This window comes from Balaenoptera borealis (assembly GCF_965194805.1).
Source record: "Balaenoptera borealis genome assembly, chromosome: 12".
Classification (NCBI taxonomy): domain Eukaryota; kingdom Metazoa; phylum Chordata; class Mammalia; order Artiodactyla; family Balaenopteridae; genus Balaenoptera; species Balaenoptera borealis.
This window is the reverse complement of record NC_138869.1, coordinates 49,693,922-49,715,398: the sequence shown is the minus strand read 5'-3', so window position 1 is coordinate 49,715,398 and position 21,477 is coordinate 49,693,922. Positions and strand designations below refer to the sequence as shown.

Below are 21,477 nucleotides of genomic sequence, written 5' to 3'. Positions count from 1 at the left end.
ATCATTTTGGCATCAATATAAAAAAAAAACCCTTTATCTCTGACTTACACTGTACAAAGAAGTTAATTCGTGTAGATTGCACATTGAAATGTAAAAAGATAAAACAATAAAATTTCCAGTAAATAAGACACATGAAAATTTCTTCATTACCTTGGAGTAGACCAAAAGTTTTTAGCAGGACACAAGAGCACTGTCATAAAGGAAAGTATTGATAAATTGGATTACCTTAAAATTAAGAGCTTCTGTTCATCAGAATGCATCACTAAGAAAGTAACAAGACAAGCCATAGAGTAGGGAAAAGTATCGGCTATACACAAAATCGACATGGGCTCTTCACTAAAATATATAAACAACTGAAGGGCAGATAACGCAATAGAAAAATGAGCACAGACTTGAACAGGAACTTTACAGAATTGGTTATCTTTGAATGGCCAATTAACATCTGAAAAGATATGTTAATATCATCAGGAAAATGCACTTTGGTCACAATGAAATACCAATGGATGTCCCACAGCATGGCTATAATTAAAAAGCCTGATAATGGGGGCTTCCCTAGTGGCGCAGTGGTTGAGAATCTGCCTGCCAATGCAGGGGACAGGGGTTCGAGCCCTGGTCTGGGAAGATCCCACATGCCGCGGAGCAACTAGGCCCGTGAGCCACAACGACTGAGCCTGCGCGTCTGGAGCCTGTGCTCCACAACAAGAGAGGCCGCGACAGTGAGAGGCCCGCGCACCGCAATGAAGAGTGGCCCCTGCTCGCCGCAACTAGAGAAAGCCCTCGCACAGAAACGAAGACACAACACAGTCAAAAATTAATTAATTAATTAATTAATTAATTAAAAAAAAAAGCCTGATAATGCAGAATTGTGGCAAGGATGTAGAGCAACTGGAATTCTTATACCTGCCTGTTGCAGTGTAAGTTGACTTAATCACTTTGGAAAACTGATCATCAGCAATGCCTATTAATCTGAAGCTAGGCATACGTTATGATCCAGCAATTTCACTTCCAAATATATATCCAACAGAAATGTTTCCATGCATTCAGCATAAGATGTGCTTGGCCGTATTCATTAATTGAAATAGCCCCAATGTCCATCAACAGTAAAATGAATAAATTGTGGTATATTCACACACTGGAATACCACACGGCAATGAAAAAGAATGTAGATGAAGATCTGCAAATATAATGTCAAACAAAGAAGGCATGCTCTCAGATAACTGGTAATATTTAGTTTGGTGGTTGAAGAGTTGAGGGAATGCCAACCTGTTCTAGAAGTTCTCAGCGCATGGGCAGATTTTGTTGACTTTGAGCTTCACACCAAGATCATCTGTATGGGCATTTTGACATGAACTTTAGCATCAATATCGCTAGGGTGTTTCTCTTGGGCCAGTTAGTTTCACCGAAGTGCGTTCCAGGTGTCAGCCTGGGGGGCAGGGACTTGGCTGCCTGGGTCTGGGGAGCCACCGTGGGGAAGGCAGCTGGAAGTTCTAGTATTCATTGTGCAGAAATTCACCTAGTCTCCCGGTTTTGTTTGGTGGCCCCCTCTTTTTTTTTTTGGCTGCACCATGTGGCTTGTGGAATTAGTTCCTCTACGAGGGATTGAACCCGTGCCCTCGGCAATGAAAACGCAGAGTCTTAACCACTGGACCGCTGGGGAATTCCCCTGGTGGCTCCCTATTTGGCTTGGTTTGCTTTCTCCTCGTCTAGAAACTTTCTGTTTGACTTTCTTTAGAGAATAAATCTCCAGACTTCCACCTGTGTACAAGTCTGGCAGTAGTCACCTAGATTCATTGGGTAGAGGAGGTAATCTACAGATCAAACACTTTTTAATCAGATTTTGCCAAATACTTGTACTTTTGCTCCTTTTCCTTCACCCTTAGTTTTTAGAAGTATCTTTTCAATGCATGGTACCAGGGCAAGTGGTTATCTACTTGGAAAACCAGTGGAATTAGACTTCTTCCGAAATCCATATGATAAATCAGTTTCCAGTGGATTGAAGACTTCCGTGTGAAAGACACTCAAAGGAGAAGAAAGAGAAAGAAGGAAAAAAAAAAAAAAGGAAGGGGGAGAAGGACAGTTCTGGATCATATAAATAATGCCTCCAAGTCAATAACAAAAGATCAGTAACCCATGGGAGAATGAGCAAAAGACCGGAACAGGTATTGCACAAAAGAGAAAATATGAACAACAAAGAAATATCAGAATATGCTTACCATATTAATAATTACTAAAGTTCACATTAACACCACAAGATATAAATGAGTAAAAATTGGATACTACTAGATATTGGTGAGGTAGTTGCTCAGGGGAACTTGTACACTGCTGGTGGGAGTAATTGGGACAACCATTTTGGGAAACGGTTTGGCAGTGTTGTGAAGTGGGACATTTCTTTTTTTTTAATTGAAGTATAGTTGATTTACAGTATTGTGTTAGTTTCAGGTGTACAGCAAAGTGAGTTATACATATATATGTAAATATATCTATATTTTTTCAATTCTTTTCCAATGTAGTTTATTACAAGATACTGAATATAGTTCCCTCTGCTACACAGTAAGTCCTTGTTGTTCATCTGTTTTATATATAGTACTGTATATCTGTTAATCCCATACTCTCAATTTATCCCTCTCTCCCCTTCCCCCTTTGGTAGCCGTAAGTTTGTTCTCTATGTCTGTGAGTGTGTTTCTGTTTTGTAAATAAGTTCATTCCATTTATAATGAGAAAACTGAAGCTTTAAAGAGCTTAAGAAACTTGTTCAAGATCATGCTGTTAGAAAGTGCTAGGGCTGGAAATTATAGCCAGATTTGTTGAAATCTCTGTCAATATTATCAAGTTAAAAGAATGACCCTACTGAAGGAAAGGAGAAAAATAATCTAGAAATCATAATGGGGCACAGGCCATAATAAAGTTTTGGGGTACTGGTGTGGTATTGCTGTTGATTTACCTCTTTTTTAAAGTCATCCTGACTCTTGGCACAGTGAGAAGATGGAGGTCTACAGCTCTTACAGAAAGTGGTAGTCTTTTTGCAGGGCACTCAGCATTTATCATCTGGTAGCGTATCCTGTGTAATTGAGCATTACATCACCTAAAAATTTCTTTGAAAAAATTGGCTGTGTAGAACAAGGATATTACTTCATGTTTTCAAAACATTTTAACTTAAGTTTTGAATAGATAACTCCTACTCATGGCTCATAATCCAAAAAAATTCAAAAAGTAAGAAATTACACCTCATGCTCCACAGCCCCAGATCACCATCATACAAAATAAAGCATTATTATTACTTGCTTATTCATCCTTCCAGAATTTTTTTTTAAATCCAAGCAAAAGTGAATATAGATTATATTCGTCTCTTGTTACACAAAAGCATACTATTTTGAACTTTGCTTGTTTTACTTAACATATCTTGCGTTTTTTTCTAAAATATATGTAGAGCTTGCTCATTTATTTTGGTAGCTACATTGTAATGGTGGACTGTATTTTATTTAACCAGTCCCCTTTTGCTGGACAGTTTCCACCTCAAATTGTTGCTGTGTGTCATATGTATACAGGTATTTTAATAGGAATTGGAAATGTTTTTTCCCAATTTGTCTTAAAAATTTTTTAGCTTTATTGAGATATAATTGACATATAGAATTATAAGATATTTAAAGTGTACATCGTGGTGCTTTGATATATACATACATTGTGAAAGGATCCTCCCATCTAGGTAACACATCCGTCACTTCACATATTTTCTGTTTTTGTGTTTGGTGAGAACACTTAAGTTTTACTCTTAGCAAATTTGAACTGTATAATACAGTGTTCTCAATTATAGTCACCAGGTTTTACGTTAGACCCTCAGAACTTATTCATCTTGTAGCTTAAAGTTTTGTACCCTTATACCAGCTTCTCACTATTGACCCCAACCCCTGGCAACCACTTTTCTATTCTTAGTTTTCTATGAGTTTGACTTTTTTTTTAGATTCCACATATAAGTAATACCATGCAGTGTTTATCTTTCTCTGTCTGGCTTATTTTAACTTAGCATAATGTCCTTAAGTTCCATCCTTGTGCTGCAAAGCAGTGATAATTCCATTGCATGTATACACCACATCTTTTTTTATCCATTTATCTATTGATGACCAAATGGGGGAAGTATTTTTCCCCAATTTATTTGTCTCTTGGTTTTGCTGATGGTATCTTTTCCTAAGCAGAAGATTTTTTTACTTCTTATGTGATCCAGCAGTATAATCAAACAGTAAGTAGAATTAAGAAAAAGGCCTTGGGGAAAATAAGGACCAAGGAATTGATGTAGAGAACTAGGTAAAGTCTTACAGCAATCTCAACAGCCATATGTATCTATTCAGCTGATGTTTATTGAGCCCTTATTTTGTGTCAGGAACTATGCCCATAAGTGCAATGATGTTGTGGTGAGAAAAATCAGATACAGTCCTTGCCCTTGGCTATTTTTAAATTTACTGGAATGACAAACATTATCAGATAATAAAAAATATATTAAGAAATTGCAGTTGGGTAAGGGCCTTAATGCTATGAGACAATGTCATAGATTTAATTTAAGAAGTCAGTGAAAACAGTGAATTATGAAATATGTATAAGAGTTCACTGGCAAGGAGCGGAGAGAAAAGCCATGCAGGCAGAGAGGCAGTACCTTGTTGCTGGGGGAGGTATTGAGTTTGAGGGACTGCAAGAAGAACAGTATGACTGCGGGGGAGAGAAAGCAAGTGGAAGCTGGAGAGATAGTTGAGGGCGTTGTAAGTTATGATAAGGAGTGTTAAGAACTCCCATGTTAAGAAGAGTGGGGTTCCACTGAAGGGTTTTAAACACAGGAGCAAGGTGGTGGACAAGATCAGTTTAGATGTAAGGTGTGTAAGGGTTAGACAGAGTAGAAGCAGGTAGGCCAGCTGGGAGGCTCTGGTCGTAGAAGAAGGAGAAGGGAGTTTGGAAGCTTGCATTTGGTGAGGAGTGGAAAAGTGTAATGGTTTAAGGAGTATTTAATGATTGACTTGGTGTGGGAAGTGAGAGAAAGGGAGGTGAGAAGGATGACTCCTGGGTGTCTAGCTGGTAGAGAGTGATGCTGTATGGTGGAATATTACATTCTGAAAGACAACCAGTTTTGTTGGGATGATAATGGTGGTTTTTTGGGATATGTAGTGTTAGGAATGCCTTTGAGACAAGCAAAAGCAGATGTCAAGTCAAGTCAGCAGTTGAATGTACAGGTCTGTAGCTTGAGACACCAGGTTTGGGCTGTACATAGGTGATTGGAAAATGTCTGTGTAGATAGGTGGTAAATTAAATCATGGGTGGGGATGAGATGACCTGCATGAGATGGGTAGAAAGAAAAGAGTAGTGGACCCAGAACTGAGTTTTGATAGATTTGAGCATTTAGGAGCATGAACCAACAAAAGACACAGAGAAGGAACAACTAAAGAAACCAGAGAAGGAAACTAGAACTGTACGCTGTCATGATGTATAGAGGAGCAGGAGTGGCAACTGTATTGAACGCTGCTGAATTGTTCAGACAGGTGAAGGCAGACAGGTGTCCGTTGGCTTTGATGTCATGGAGGTTGTTGGTGACCTCAGAGCAAGTGATGGGAGTGAGAGCAGATTGTGGTGGGTTGAGGAAGTTAGGAGGAACAATGGAGATACAAGGTGTAGATTTCTCTTTTAAGAGGTTTTACTGAGAAAGGGAGGAGAGAGGCAATGGGGCAGTTGGTAGAAGGATGTGAAAAGCGTTTTGTTAAATGGGAGAGAGTGAATATATAAAAGTAGAAAACGAGTAATTGGCAGTTTTAAGGTTCTGAGAAAGTGGAGGGGAATGTGATCCAAAGCACAGTTGGAAGGAGAGAGAGGTCTGCAGTTGTGATGGGAGGAAAGGAGCCTAGGATAAGACGCACAGTCAACTGAGAATTAGGAAGAAGAGTTTTTTTCGTGATGCTCTCTATTTTCTCTGTACAGTAGGAGGCAAAAGCACTCACTGAGAGTCTCATGAGAAGATGGAAATTTCAGGGTTTAAAGAGAAGAAAAATTTGAAGATAGACTGGGAATAAGTCGACCAGTGAAATGTAGTTGGGTCACTGGTGCTATTCAGTGCCACTGAGTATTGGTGACATGCATTTACAGTGGAGTGAATCTGCCCCATGTTTAACTTGAGCCGCCTCTCTGCAGATGTACAGAAAGTATATAGATCATTGGATTCATCCAAATCATTTGGCTGCATGGGTGCAAAGAAAAGAAAGAGGGCAAGAGTGTAAGTGAAGAAGTGCTGATGGATTGGGAGAAGATGTCATGGATTCAATTAGTGGAAGTTCCCAGCAGGCTGAAGAACTGTCACAGTGGAAGATCATGCAAGTAGGAATAAGAGCAGATTATGGTCAGAGGCCATGTTTGTAATACTTAGCTTGGAGGGGATGCAGTTAAATGCTGGAATCTTTAATGTTGGAAAAGCTGTTCAGCAGATGGCGAGACTGGGCAGGGAGATATTGCGACCCATCTTGGGGAACTGAAAAGGAAGATGGTATTTTCTGGTCCCACTCCTTAGCTGGGCTGATGGAACAGGTGTCAACTAACCAAACTTCTGATTCGGTTTCATTCCCAGGTGTTTACTAATAGGACTCCAAATAATAATAAGCAGGAAGGCAAAAGGATGCATAAATCTACTAAGAGAACCACATAAATGCTAAGTGTTAAGATTTCAGTGTACGTTACGTATGTGTATTGTGTCCAGAACCACCCCTTTCCGGTTTATTGTGGGAGTTTTTGGAAGTTCTGAGAAGTAGAAGTTGGATGGGATGAGTGATTGCAACAGAGCTGGAGAGGTGGATAATGGCAAGGGAGTCCAGCAAGGGAGATTGCTGTAAAGGGGCCTTTGAAGTCAGGGGACTCATTGCCTTTTAGAGAGTTTCCGGGACTAGGAACTTGGGGAGTGGGTCCAGCAAAGGGAAGGAAACGTGGGCCTAAAACTTTTCAACAATACCCTAAGTAACCAGACTGATGATTCAGTATGTCCCCTAGTTCTGGATTGGAGGCAGTTGGTTCAGAGATTGATATTTAATAAATGCCAATTGTTCGAAGAAGAAATAAGTTTATTGAGACAGATTTCATAAAACCATTGGGCAAAAGGGCATGTGAAATCCAGATGTTCAGATAGTGTCTGCTATCTATATCACCCAGTGCTGAAATGAAACTTTTTCTTTGGATTTATATACACAATTTAATGAAAGAACTGGAATTTATGTGACTTGCCTGGGGTTCAGAGCAAGTTTAAGACTGATGACCAACACAAGTGCAGACAACTTGTGGTTCTACTCTGAATCTTCAAAACACCAAAGCCCTCTTCTCTCCAGACACTTTTGTTTGCCTTTCATCTGTCATCTGAAGAATGTGGTTTCCTTTCATGGGCCAGAGGCAAAGGAAGTCAGGGCATTGTTTTGTAATACATTGGAAGAGAGATTCAAAGTTGCCTTATTTTCTCTCTGCATAAATGTTTCGATTTTTCTAAGGCAAAAATAGACTGTGCTTGACAAGTTGCTCCAAATCTAAATGTCAACAAGATGGGGACTGTGCCCCCTGGAAACACTTGCCTTGGTGGCATGTTTGGGCAGGTGCTATCAACTGTTTTATCATGAGAGGTAATCTTTTGCATTTTGCTGTGTGTAGACTGGTGATGTACATCGAGAGAGACAGCAGAAAGACCACTCCAGGCAAGGAACAGCAAAGCGGCAATGAGTACCTGTCCAAATGCCTGGACCTGCTCATCTGTCACATCGTGCAGGAACTGCCACGAATCCTGGGTAAATTGGAGTCTAGTCCTCAGGCCCCTTGCTGCTTACCTTTCTGCGACTTGGCATTTAGGCATCACTTCTTTTTTTGTTCTTGCCAGTATGTTTTTTGCAGGCAAGTGCAATGACACTTTTTCTTGAATGTGTAGTTTCAGAATTTGAATGTGCCTTATCTGTTTTCATAATTATTTTGTATCAGTGACATGAATGAGGCAATGAGCAGGCTAACGGTTACATTGAGTGTCATCTAGCAGTTTTGGAAAATAGAAGGAAAGCATTTTAATTGGTTAAAATTGGACTTAGGCTATCATTTTAGGTAACTTTTCTCAAGATTTCTCTCTGCATAATTCTGAAGAAAAGCTTTTTCCTTCAGGTTATAGCCACAAATTTATTTTTTGTTAAAAAAATTTTAAATGTGTAGGCATTAACATTTAATATTAAAGAATTTTGATATTAAAGTTCAAAGTTTGAAAATTTCTTTGGTCTGAAAAAAAGATGAAAGTAATAATGATTTGCAAAGGTTGTCTATTACAGCTAACAAAATTGGTTATTCCACTGTTATTTACAGACATGAAAATAATCTAAGGAATGCGTACGTTTAGTTTAAATCTCATTCCATGCTTTTCCAGAAGATGTAGCTATAAACCAGAAATGTTTAAAATGTTAAATTTGACCCAACCCGTTATGGTAAAAGCTATTTAGACGCAGAAATTCAGAATATTAAATCAAAGTAATGAAAATATCTTCATGGCTGATTTGACAGTAACTTTTTGCTCCTTACTAATACTGTGGGAAATTTTTGCCTGTTAATGACTGAAAATAGAGCATTTCAAAATTTATTTGGATTGTAACCTTTTTAAAATCTGCAAACCAAAGGCCATGAGCTGGTCAATTGGTAGTTGAGTTTCTTATTACCTGACTCGTCCTATCTCAGGAGATGAGGTATTCAGGTATCCAACAAACAAGTTTTATTTATTATTGGACTTGCCATCCAATGAGCAGTATTAGGAATTGATATCTTATTACTACCATCCTGTTCTATTATTAAAAAATTCTGATCTATAATCTGTTCACTTGTAATTTTTTAATAACTTTTTTCTGTTTACAAAAGTAATGAGTGCTCATGGTTGAAATTCGGAAAGTGCAAAAAAAAAAAAATCATTTCTATTTTAAATTTCTAGGTGAGAGATCAATTTTATATCCATCCTGACCCCAGAGGCCACAACTTTCTGTTGTAATGTAAAGAGTTGTGAATAAAACAATGCAGCTTCTACCCACTTCTTTTATTTGGAGATTAATTGCTTCACTCAGCAATCCCATTAGTGTTCAGCCCACAACCAGTGGTCCTTACGTATCTGTGGTCTCTAACCTCACGTGTGCTCTGGGGTGTGCTTCGCAGGTGACATTCTGAACGCCTTGGCGAAAGTTTCTGGTCGTAAACACCCATCCACAGTTCAAGCGAAGCAGCTGAAGATGTGTCTCCCCCTCATGCCTATAGTGCTTCACCTCGTAACGTCTCAGGTATCATCCTGTTTGGAAAAAATGTATATAAATGTCACTCCCTTCTTTGTAAACTGGAGCTGAGAAACATCAACTCAGACAAAACATTTTCATTTTTCTTTTGTACATGGCTTTCAGGATTTAATCTGTGGAAACTTTCATCACACAGGTATTTCGACCTCAAGTTGTAACAGAAGAGTTCCTTTTCAGTTACGGAACTATTCTTGTGAGTAATGCTGAATTCTTCACGTTTCTAATAAAAATGTGGCTGTCTCTACTGTTTGTGGGATTTGGTGTCAGAATGAGGTAATTTTAAAATCTTAGTGGTATTTATTTGTCTCTAGGGAAGTGACCTTTTTATATTTTTATCTGTTGACTGTAAGAAAATTTGACATTTGGAGGAAAAATACATTCTCTCCTGATAATGCACTTTGTTCAGAGACAGACCCAAATAGCGTAAATAAGTCCATAGAAAACATTTTCATAGATTTTGATATTAAACATCATGAAAAAATTTAAAATAATAAATTAAAAAATTTTTATATATTTATATTTAAAGTGTGCACTTTGATACACTTTGATATGTGCACCCCTACGTTTATAGCACCACTGTTTACAACAACCAGGACATAGAAACAACCTAAATGTCCATGGACAGAAGAATGGATAAAGAAGATGTGGTACATACATACAACGGAGTATTACTCAGCCATAAAAAAGAATGAAATAATGCCATTTGCAGCAACAGGGATGGACCTAGAGAGATTATCATATTAAGCAAAGTCAGTCAGACAGACAAATATCATATGATACTGCATATATGTGGAATCTAAAAAAAATGATACAAATGAACTTATTTACAAAACAGAAACAGAATCACAGACATAGAAAACAAATTTATAGTTACCAAAGGGGAAGGTAGGGGAGGGATAAATCAGGAGTTTGGGATTAACATATACACACTAATATTTAGAAAATAGATAACCAGAAAGGGCCTACTGTATAGCACAGGGAACTGTATTTAGTATCTTAAAATAACCTATAATGGAAAAGAATCTGAAAGAGAACAGATTTATACATATATAAAAAATGGAATTCTGGGAATATAGTATCATTTACTTTGGCTAACATTGTTGAGTTTTGTGCAGTGTCTCTTTTTGTGATGGTATTTCTCTAACTTGAGCTCAATTTTTTTTTTTTTGAGCTCAATCTAACCTTGCCTTTAATTTTGATGAGATGAGTAACAATGAAAAACAAATCATCATATTATCTTTCACTTTGATTTTTGCTCACAAAAGATAGTCTCTTTGTTCAAGTTGTGGCTCGTGAATTATGTTATCTTCTTCCCTTGCCTGGAATAGTTACAGTATGTACTGTTGATAAAATGGGGAGCTGTACAAAGGGAAAACTAAGACATTGGTCACACAGCATCTTTGGTCTTACTTTGATATTAATAATAAACAGTGAACGGAGATTTTCAAAATGCCATGTCATATAGGTATCTAGTTAAAATGAAGTAAACATCTCAATTTTACTGCTTGTTTGGAATAAAAAAAAAAAATGATTGCCACCCACAAGTGAGAATATAGTTTCCTAGAAGAGTCATCATACGGTGAAGTATGATGTTTTGAAGTATGAATGTTGAGTAGAGAGGTCACTGATTTTTGTAAGCAGTGTGTTTAGTCAGTGCAGTGCGGGTCCTTTTGTACTCATTTTCAAAGTGTTATCATCCTTGAGTCCGAATTCTACAAAGCACATAATTTTCGTAGCACATTCATGAATTTGAAAATTATTAGAATTTTGTCTGCCACCTCCTTTAATTTGCTTTTTAATCATTTTAAAGGACAATGCGGGCATCAGTTTTAGCAGAACTATAATTCTATATTTGTAACTCCATTGCACTAACATATTGATGCCTGAAAATAGTAATTTTGCCCTTGTAGCCCACCTTGGAATATTTTGGCACAGTGATTGTTTGGGACAGATATAATTGTGTTCATTCTCTTATTTTTTCTCATGTGTAGTACTTTTCTCTGCCTACATTAACTGAGTACAGTTTAGGTTTTCAAGGAACTACCAAGTGTCTCCAACATAAAAGTCTTTGTGGACTTTCAGGAATTACAGATATGTCTCTTAGGGAGACCTCATCTGCTCCATGTAATTCATCGGCTTCCACTGAGAAAGGGCCTCCTCATCTTCTTCTCCCAGGAGTGGGTGTACCCTTTGAAGGTTGGGGGTGTTCTGTAGGGCTCTGTATGGGTTTTCTTAACAAAAGCACTTTCAGGGGATGCAAAATAACTTGCCTAGTTCAAAGGTAATTGTGCTACTGAAAATTCTTTAGCAGTCTTTTCCCTGATAATGTCGCTCAAGTACTGGGAGTTTATACACATAATGAAAAAGGTCTTTTGGCTCTCTTGGGACCATTTTCCTGGTTTGAGTCATGGCCAGTCCCAGAAATCTTTTGTTGTTTTTCTTACCTCATCTGTTATTTGGCCTTAGCTGTGTGTTCATCTTTCTTTACTCGGTGTTGATGGCACTGATGAGACACTAGTCCAGGGACAGTAGTATTGGCTAAAATCAAGGACCTGGATTTAGTTACCCACCCAGCTCTAGTGTACGTTATGATGAACCGTTGAGAGTTAGATGTTGCTTCTGTGAGTTGATTCACAGTCTACTCAGAAGATGCCACAAATATTGTTGAAGTCACAGTGCCCCTCTGGTGCCGGAGGCATAGGCAACTCCCCGGCAGCCTGCAGCCCCTTAGAAGTTCATGGTGCAGATGTGCACAGTAAAGCCTCTTGAGTTTTCTGCTTTAAAAGAATTACTTTACATTTTGCATAGGCAAGGCTTTCCTGAAGTTGTTTGAGAGGTTTTGGGTTTGTTTGTTTGTTTGTTTTGGGGGGGGTGGTGGGAAGGCTGCACAATTATAAATGTTTGTAGGCCAGTGTGCAGAATGGCTTTGTGGAACTGGCCAGGGCACAGTGCTTCTCCTGTCCTGGTGGCCTGAGGGACCAGACCATTCATGTGTATACCCTTAGCACCCTGTTGTGAAAGCCCTATTGTTCTACCTGCAGGTAAATATTAGTTTTAGTGTTTCTCAAAATATGTCTGGTTGAGTAGCTACTGTATTATGGCAGGCCCATTGTCCTTTTATATTTAAAAAATACACCTTAATTTGAGGTATTCAAGCTTGGTCCACCTTTAGTAGCTGTATACTTGGACTTCTGCTGAAGGAGCTCTCCAGGAACTGCTGGCCTGCCTCAGGTGGTGTGGGGACAGCAGTCAGGGTTGGTATGATCTCCCCTCATTAGAAGGGTCCTGAAGGCACAGGCTGGAGGGGGCATTGGAATTGTGCTTCCCATTGGCTTCAGTTTTCCTACTGGCACCAGACATGGTTTGCCTGTTAACCTATAGACATCTTTTATCTTTTTGGTAGAAAAATTCAGGGTACTTCTTATATGGAGACATGAGTAGAGGAATTAACTTTTTGTAAACACTTCTTCTTCCCCAAGTAAAATGAAGTTTTGGTCTCCTTATGTTTTAAAGAGGCAAATGTTTGGAAGCAATTTAACAGGGCACTTTTAAACCATTATTAAGCTTTCAAAGGGTCCAGGCCAAAGAGGACTACATAGCTGATAATTTCTATTTTCACTTCTTATTGGCAGAAGCAATGTGCCATTGTATCTGCCTCCCTCTCCAGTAAAAAAAAAAAAAAAGTACCCCTAGGGACACTTTTAGCAGTGAAGCATCTAGGGAAGTGCTATGAAGAAGTTCCGCGGTTAATTTCTCCATAGTTCTTTCGAGCCTCTTTTGAATTGCGCTGAGAAACAGGAAATAATGACATGAAGGAAATCTGTTTGAGAACTCATGATGTGTATTATCCTGATGTTCACTGTGTTTCTTGTGTCCTTCTGAAAGTGCTCTTGATTAATGAGCTGAGGAAGAGGACTTTGTTCTTAAGTTCTGGCCTCATCAGTTTATAAAAGTACAGTGGTTGTGTGGTGGTTATAGTTTTCTACAAAAAGACATCAAAATTCAAATTTTCAAATGAAAGAAATGATAAAATTATTGTGATTTTTCACATAAGAATATGATTACAATCTCTGTCATTGATAAATCTTCACTTATCCTGGGCGTTGGGATGATTATTAAAAGACATACTCCTGCCCTCTGCAGATTTTTATTTATTTAACTTTATTTTTTTGGCTGCACTGTGCAGCTTGCGGGATCTTAGTTCCCTGACCAGGAATTGAACCCGTGCCCCTTGCAGTGGAAGCTCTGGGTCCTAACCACTGGACTGCCAGGGAATTCCCTGCAGATTTTTATTTTAAGTGAATGTTATTTTGTTGATAGATTGTGACTTCACTTGTAGCAGATAAAGCAGAGAGAGTGAGTGTACTCTTGTATTTTTAAAAATATACTATATCATTATTTTTTTAAAACATCTTTATTGGAGTATAATTGCTTTACAATGGTGTGTTAGTTTCTGCTCACTATATACTTATTCATTGTCACACGAATGTTCTTGTTGTAAGGTTTTTTCCTTTTCCTTTTTTCTTTTCTTTTCTTTTCTTTTTTTTTTTTTATACAGACCCTGAATTGATATACCCACCTTGCTTTGAGAGCTTATTCTCAGCTTCTCTGAAGTACTGAATAGTAATGCAGGGCACTGGTCTGCCCTGGAGGCACAGCTTTCCCTTTTTCTCTCTAGATAGGGCCATTTTTCTGCCCCACAGTAAGTGCCCATCCTATTTGTTCCCCTGCTAAACTCCCAGCTTTGAAGCTCACACCCTTAGAAGATGCCCCATGTACTGTGGTCATCTACAGATTTTTCTGGGTCATCGCTTCTCGCTCAGAGTCTTTTAGCACTGGGCTCACTGTCATTCTTAGAGAATCGGGTATCCCTGGGGAGAATCCTTCCAACACCTCAGCCTCTCAGCTCCTCGACCACCTCTCTCCCCATGAGCTTGTCTTTCCCCCCCTCAGCTCCCTCCGCCCACGGCCTTATATTCAGCGGCACTGCTCTCTGGCTCCCACACCTAATTTTCAGCTCTCTAACCCTGCTCCCCATCTCCAGCAGCCTTTTAATTCCTCTGAGACTTAAATTGGCCTTTTACCACTTTGCACTCACCATCCTGCCCTCCTGGGGCCCAGTGACTTTTCACTTTACTCCGCTTAGAGACCCTGGTTCAACCCCTATCCCTGCCACACACACCCGTAATCCCTTTCCTGTCTCTTCCTCCGTTGTCCTCCTCTGGCAAACCCAAGTCCTTGTTCAGTTTAATTCTCTACCTTCCCCACCCCTGCTTTGAGTGGGTAGATATGGCTAGAGGAAAACACGACGAAAATAGCTGGTCTCACTTTAAATTCATGACTGCTCATCTCAAACAAGCCCTCTCTGCAGACTGGGACATCTAGTGCCTTTTCCTAATTTATACACCTTCGCGCTCACCTAGATGACTGTTCATATGTTCCCTCCTCTCCTTGAATCTGCAATGCCTCCTGCCCTGTCCTCACTCTCACCTGATTAATTCCTATTACACTGAGAATGAAGAAGAAGAAATAGATCCAAAGAGATTTAAATTGGTAAATCAATGAAACATTCAGCAGGGATTTTTTAAAAAATTAAACTGGGGAAGTATAAGGAAGAAAATAAATTGAAAGAACCCTATAGTTTCACCATCTAGAAAACCCTTGTCGCTGTTAAAACAGGAAAAAAATTAATGCATGTGCATAGCTAGAAAATTCCAACAGTGCAGAAAAGCAGAAAATGAATAGTGAAAGCTTACCTCCTGGGCCAGTAGTCCTCCCCAAAGGGAGCCTCTGCGAGTGGTTCCTGTGATTTCTTCCTCGAAAATTTTTGTTCACATCTATGTTTGTATATTATCTATATATTCTTTAAAAAATTATCTAGAAAGATCATACTATAAACACTGTTCTCCCTCTTCTTTCTTTACTTAAGTAAGCTATAGACATTTAAGTAGATTTATTGAAGTCAAAAGAAATCTTTTTATGAACTCTTTTCAACATCAAATCCATATTTATTCAGCAAAAGTTATGTGCCCATGTTGAAATTTTATGAAATTATTTCAGCCAAATTATTATGAAAAGCTTGCAGTGCCTCTTTTTATTATTTATTATGTTATTTTGTTGTTAGTCTTTTTTGTTTTAGTGATAGACTGAAAAAAAGAATTCAAGCATGTATAAAATATATGCTTATTAAAGAAAATGTAGAAAATTATAGAGATATTAGAAGAAAAAAATCACCTATAACTATCAATGGTTAACAACCATTGTTAACATATTGTTGTTTACTTAGTGTTTTCAATTCATGTATATGCATTTGTGCGTAGAAATCTATGTATGTATAAGATATGTATATGACTTATACCAATACATGTGGTTGAAACTATGTTGTGTATATATAGATTTGTATTCTTTTTTCCATTTAACGTTGTATCATAACTATTTTCCCGTATCTTAAATTTTTTTTTCACATTTTAATGGCTACATACTGTCCCATCTGTATGAACTGTATACAGTTTGATATCATTTCAGTAAAGTTTAAAAATACTGAAACAAAGAATATAGTATTTAGAGACACATGTATATGTGGTAAAACTATTAAGAAATGCTGAAGAAATGATAAATTCATGACAGTGGTTATCTCTGGAGGAATAACAGGCAGGTGGGATGTGGGAAGCTCATGCAAAGAGTTGGGAATATCTTAGTTCTTAACTCAAATGGTGGGTTTAAGAGTCTTTATTCTTTATAACATAAAATCTATCTATATATCTGCTTTTGTGTATGTTATATATAGTCTTTTTTTTTGAATTTTATTTTTTTATACAGCAGGTTCTTATTAGTCATAACTTTTATACACATCAGTGTATACATGTCAATCCCAAATGCCCAATTCATCACACACCCCCGACCCCCCCCCCCCACCCCGCCGCCGCTTTCCCCCCTTGGTGTCCATACATTTGTTCTCTACATCTGTATCTCAATTTCTGCCCTGCAAACCGGTTCATCTGTACCATTTTTCTAGGTTCCACATATATGGCTTAGTATACAATATTTGTTTTTCTCTTTCTGACTGACTTCACTCCATATGATAGTCTCTAGATCCATTGACATCTCAACAAATGACCCAATTTCATTCCTTTTTATGGCTGAGTAATATTCCATTGTATATATGTACCACACCTTCTTTATCCATTCGTCTGTCAATGGGCATTTAGGTTACTTCCATGACCTGGCTATTGTAAATAGTGCTGCAATGAACATTGGGGTGCATGTGTCTTTTTGAATTATGGTTTTCTCTGGGTATATGCCCAGAAGTGGGATTGCTGGATCACATGGTAATTCTCTTTTTAGTTTTTTAAGGAACCTCCATACTGTTCTCCATAGTGGCTGTATCAATTTACATTCCCACCAACAGTGCAAGAGGGTTCTCTTTTTGCCACACCCTCTCCAGCATTTGTTGTTTGTAGATTTTCTGATGATGCCCATTCTAACAGGAGTGAGGTGATACCTCATTGTAGTTTTGATTTGCATTTCTCTAATAATGAGTGATGTTGAGCAGCTTTTCATGTGCTTCTTGGCCATCTGTATGTCTTCTTTGGAGAAATGTCTATTTAGGTCTTCTGCCCATTTTTGGATTGGGTTGTTTGTTTTTTTAATATTGAGCTGCACGAGCTGTTTATATATTTTGGACATTAATCCTTTGTCCACTGATTTGTTTGCAAATATTTTCTCCCATTCTGAGGGTTGTCTTTTTGTCTTGTTTATGGTTTCCTTTGCTGTGCAAAAGCCTTTAAGTTTCATTAGGTCCCATTTGTTTATTTTTGTTTTTATTTCCATTTCTCTAGGAGCTGGGTCAAAAAGGATCTTGCTGTGATTTATGTCATACAGTGTTCTGCCTATGTTTTCCTCTAAGAGTTTTATAGTGCCTGGGCTTACATTTAGGTCTCTAATCCATTTTGAGTTTATTTTTGTATATGGTGTTAGGGAGTGTTCTAATTTCATACTTCTACATGTACCTGTCCAGTTTTCCCAGCACCACTTATTGAAGAGCCTGTCTTTTCTCCACTGTATATGCTTGCCTCCTTTATCAAAGATAAGGTGACCATATGTGCGTGGGTTTATCTCTGGGCTTTCTATCCTGTTCCATTGATCTATGTTTCTGTTTTTGTGCCACTACCATACTGTCTTGATTATTGTAGCTTTGTAGTATAGTCTGAAGTCAGGGAGCCTGATTCCCCCAGCTCCATTTTTCGTTCTCAAGATTGCTTTGGCTATTCGGGGTCTTCTGTGTTTCCATACAAATTGTGAAATTTTTTGTTCTAGTTCTGTGAAAAATGCCAGTGGTAGTTTGATAGGGATTGCATTGAATCTGTAGATTGCTTTTGGTAGTATAGTCATTTTCACAATATTTATTCTTCCCATCTAAGAACGTGGTATATCTCTCCATCTGTCTGTATCATCTTTAATTTCTTTCATCAGTGTCTTATAGTTTTCTGCATAAAGGTCTTTTGTCTCCCTAGGTAGGTTTATTCCTAGGTATTTTATTCTTTTTGTTGCAGTGGTAAATGGGAGTGTTTCCTTAATTTCTCTTTCAGATTTTTCATCATTAGTGTATAGGAATGCAAGAGATTTCTATGCATTAATTTTGTATCCTGCAACTTTACCAAATTCATTGATTAGCTCTAGTAGTTTTCTGGTGGCATCTTTAGGATTCTCTATGTATAGTATCATGTCATTTGCAAACAGTGACAGTTTTACTTCTTCTTTTCCAATTTGTATTCCTTTTATTTCTTTTTCTCCTCTGATTGCCATGGCTAGGACTTCCAAAACTCTGTTGAATAATAGTGGTGAGAGTGGACATCCTTATCTTGTTCCTGCTCTTAGAGGAAATGCTTTCAGTTTTTCACCATTGCTGTGGGTTTGTCATATATGGCCTTTATTATTTTGAGGTAGGTTCCCTCTATGCCCACTTCCTGGAGAGTTTTTATCATAAGTGGGTGTTGAATTTTGTCAAAAACTTTTTCTACATCTATTGAGATGACCATATGGATTTTATTCTTCAATTTGTTAATATGGTGTGTCACATTGATTGATTTGCGTATATTGAAGAATCCTTGCATCCCTGGGATAAATCCCACTTGATCATGGTGTATGATCCTTTTAATGTGTTGTTGGATTCTGTTTGCTAGTATTTTGTTGAGGATTTTTGCATCTATGTTCATCAGTGATATTGGTCTGTAATTTTCTTTTTTTTGTAGTATCTTTGTCTGGTTTTGGTATCAGGGTGATGGTGGCCTCATAGGATGAGTTTGGGAGTGTTCCTTCCTCTGCAATTTTTTTGGAAGAGTTTGAGAAGGATGGGTGTTAGCTCTTCTCTAAATGTTTGATAGAATTCACCTGTGAAGCCATCTGGTCCTGGGCTTTTGTTTGTTGGAAAATTTTTAATCACAATTTCAATTTCATTGCTTGTGACTGGTCTCTTCATAGTTTCTATTTCTTCCTGGTTCAGTCTTGCAAGGTTATACCTTTCTACACATTTGTCCATTTCTTCCAGGTTGTCCATTTTATTGGCATAGAGTTGCTTGTAGTAGTCTCTTAGGATGCTTTGTATTTCTGCTGTGTCTGTTGTAACTTCTCCTTTTTCGTTTCTAATTTTATTGATTTGAGTCCTCTCCCTCTTTTTCTTGATGGGTCTGGCTAATGGTTGATCAATTTTGTTTATCTTCTCAAAGAACCAGCTTTTAGTTTTATTGATCTTTTCTGTTGTTTTCTTTGTTTCTATTTCATTTATTTCTGCTCTGATCTTTATGGTTTCTTTCCTTCTGCTAAGTTTGGGTTTTGTTTGTTCTTCTTTCTCTAGTTCCTTTAGGTGTAAGATTAGATTGTTTATTTGAGATTTTTCTTGTTTCTTGAGGTAGGCTTGCATAGCTATAAACTTCCCTGTTAGAACTGCCTTTGCTGCATCCCATAGGTTTTGGATCGTTGTGTTTTCATTGTCATTTGTCTCTAGGTATTTTTTGATTTCCTCTTTGATTTCTTCAGTGATCTCTTGGTTATTTAGTAACGTATTGTTTAGCCTCCATGTGTTTGTGTTTTTTACCTTTTTTTCCCTGTAATTCATTTCTAATCTCATAGTGTTTTGATCAGACAAGATGCTTGATATGATTTCAATTTTCGTAAATTTACTGAGGCTTGACTTGTGACCCAAGAAGTGATCTATCCTGGAGAATGTTCCATGCGCACTTGTGAAGAAAGTGTAATCTGCTGTTTTTGGATGGAATGTCCTATAAATATCAATTAAATCTATCTGGTCTATTGTGTCATTTAAAGCTTCTGTTTCCTTGTTTATTTTCATTTTGGATGATCTGTCCATTGGTGTAAGTGAGGTATTAAAGTCCCCCACTATGATTGTGTTACTGTCGATATACTCTTTTATAGCTGTTAGCAGTTGCCTTATGTATTGAGGTGCTCCTATGTTGGGTGCATATATATTTATAATTTTTATATCTTTTTCTTGGATTGATCCCTTGATCATTATGTAGTGTCCTTCCTTGTCTCTTGTAACATTCTTTATTTTAAGGTCTATTTTATCTGATGTGAGTATTGCTACTCCAGCTTTCTTTTGATTTCCATTTGCATGGAATATCTTTTTCCATCCCCTCACTTTCAGTCTGTATGTGTCCCTATGTCTGAAGTGGGTCTCTTGTAGCCAGCATATATATGTGTCTTGTTTTTATATCCATTCAGTGAGTCTGTGTCTTTTGGTTGGAGCATTTAATCCATTGACGTTTAAGGTAATTATCAATATGTATGTTCCTGTGACCTTTTCTTAATTGTTTTGGGTTTGTTTTCTTCTCTTGTGTTTCCCACTTAGAGAAGTTCCTTTAGCATTTGTTGTAGAGCTGGTTTGGTGGTGCTGAATTCTCTTAGCTTTTGCTTGTCTGTAAAGCTTTTGATTTCTCCATCGAATCTGAATGAGATCCTTGCTGGGTAGAGTAATCTCGGTTGTAGGTTCTTCCCTTTCATCACTTTAAATATGTCATGCCACTCCCTTCTGGCTTGTAGAGTTTCTGCTGAGAAATCAGCTGTTAACCTTATGGGAGTTCCCTTGTATGTTATTTGTCGTTTTTCCCTTGCTGCTTTCAGTAATTTTTCTTTGTCTTTAATTTTTGCCAGTGTGATTACTATGTGTCTTGGCATATTTCTCCTTGGGTTTATCCTGTATGGGACTCTGTGTGCTCCCTGCACTTTGATGGCTATTTCCTTTCCCATGTTAGGGAAGTTTTCGACTGTAATCTCTTCAGATATTTTCTTGGGTCCTTTCTCTCTCTCTTCTCCTTCTGAGACCCCTATAATGCGAATGTTTTTGTGTTTAATGTTGTCCCAGAGGTCTCTTAGGCTGTCTTCATTTCTTTTCATTCTTTTTTCTTTAGTCTGTTCTGCAGCAGTGAATTCCACCATTCTGTCTTCCAGGTCACTTATCCATTCTTCTGCCTCAGGTATTCTGCTATTGATTACTTCTAGTGTAGTTTTCATTTCAGTTATTGTATTGTTCATCTCTGTTTGTTTGTTCTTTAATTCTTCTAGGTCTTTGTTAAACATTTCTTGCATCTTTTCGATCTTTGCCTCCATTCTTTTTCCGAGGTCCTGGATCATCTTCACTATCATTATTCTGAATTCTTTTTCTGGAAGGTTGCCTATCTCCACTTCATTTAGTTGTTTTTCTGGGGTTTTATCTTGTTCCTTCATCTGGTACATAGCCCTCTGCCTTTTCGTCCTGTCTGTCTTTCTGTGAATGTGGTTTTCATTCCACAGGCTGCAGGATTGTAGTTCTTCTTGTTTCTGCTGTCTGCTCTCTGGTGGACGAGGCTATCTCTAGCTCACCTTTTAAAGGAAACAAACTCATATGTTTCCTAACTGATTCTATGTTTCATAATAAACTGGTAGGAACACTTTAGTAATTGTGGTGAATTATTGGAGAGTCAGCATGAACTAGCTTGAGAGTTAAAAACTCCTGGGGGCTCAGTCTAAGGTAGGGCACACTTTGTGGGTTTTACCTCCAGAAGCTCCACCCAGTTCTCACCTTAAAGATTGGGAAAAAATCTCATGTTCTTGACAATCCAGTGGTTAAGACTCCACGCTTCCAATACAGGGGCTGCAGGTTCGATCCCTGGTC

General features: G+C 38.0%; 1 protein-coding gene across 8 annotated transcripts in view; it reads left to right on the top strand.

Moving 5' to 3' along the window:
* The window catches only part of ULK4 (unc-51 like kinase 4), a 538,746-nt gene that overhangs the window by 161,014 nt on the left and 356,255 nt on the right, over positions 1 to 21,477 (top strand). For all 8 annotated transcript variants that reach the window (XM_082348367.1, XM_082348366.1, XM_082348364.1 and 5 more), the window contains 3 exons: positions 7,654 to 7,787; positions 9,175 to 9,296; positions 9,445 to 9,501. In XM_082348367.1, coding sequence (XP_082204493.1) covers positions 7,654 to 7,787; positions 9,175 to 9,296; positions 9,445 to 9,501 — 313 coding nt within the window. The remainder of the gene's footprint in view (positions 1 to 7,653; positions 7,788 to 9,174; positions 9,297 to 9,444; positions 9,502 to 21,477) is intronic.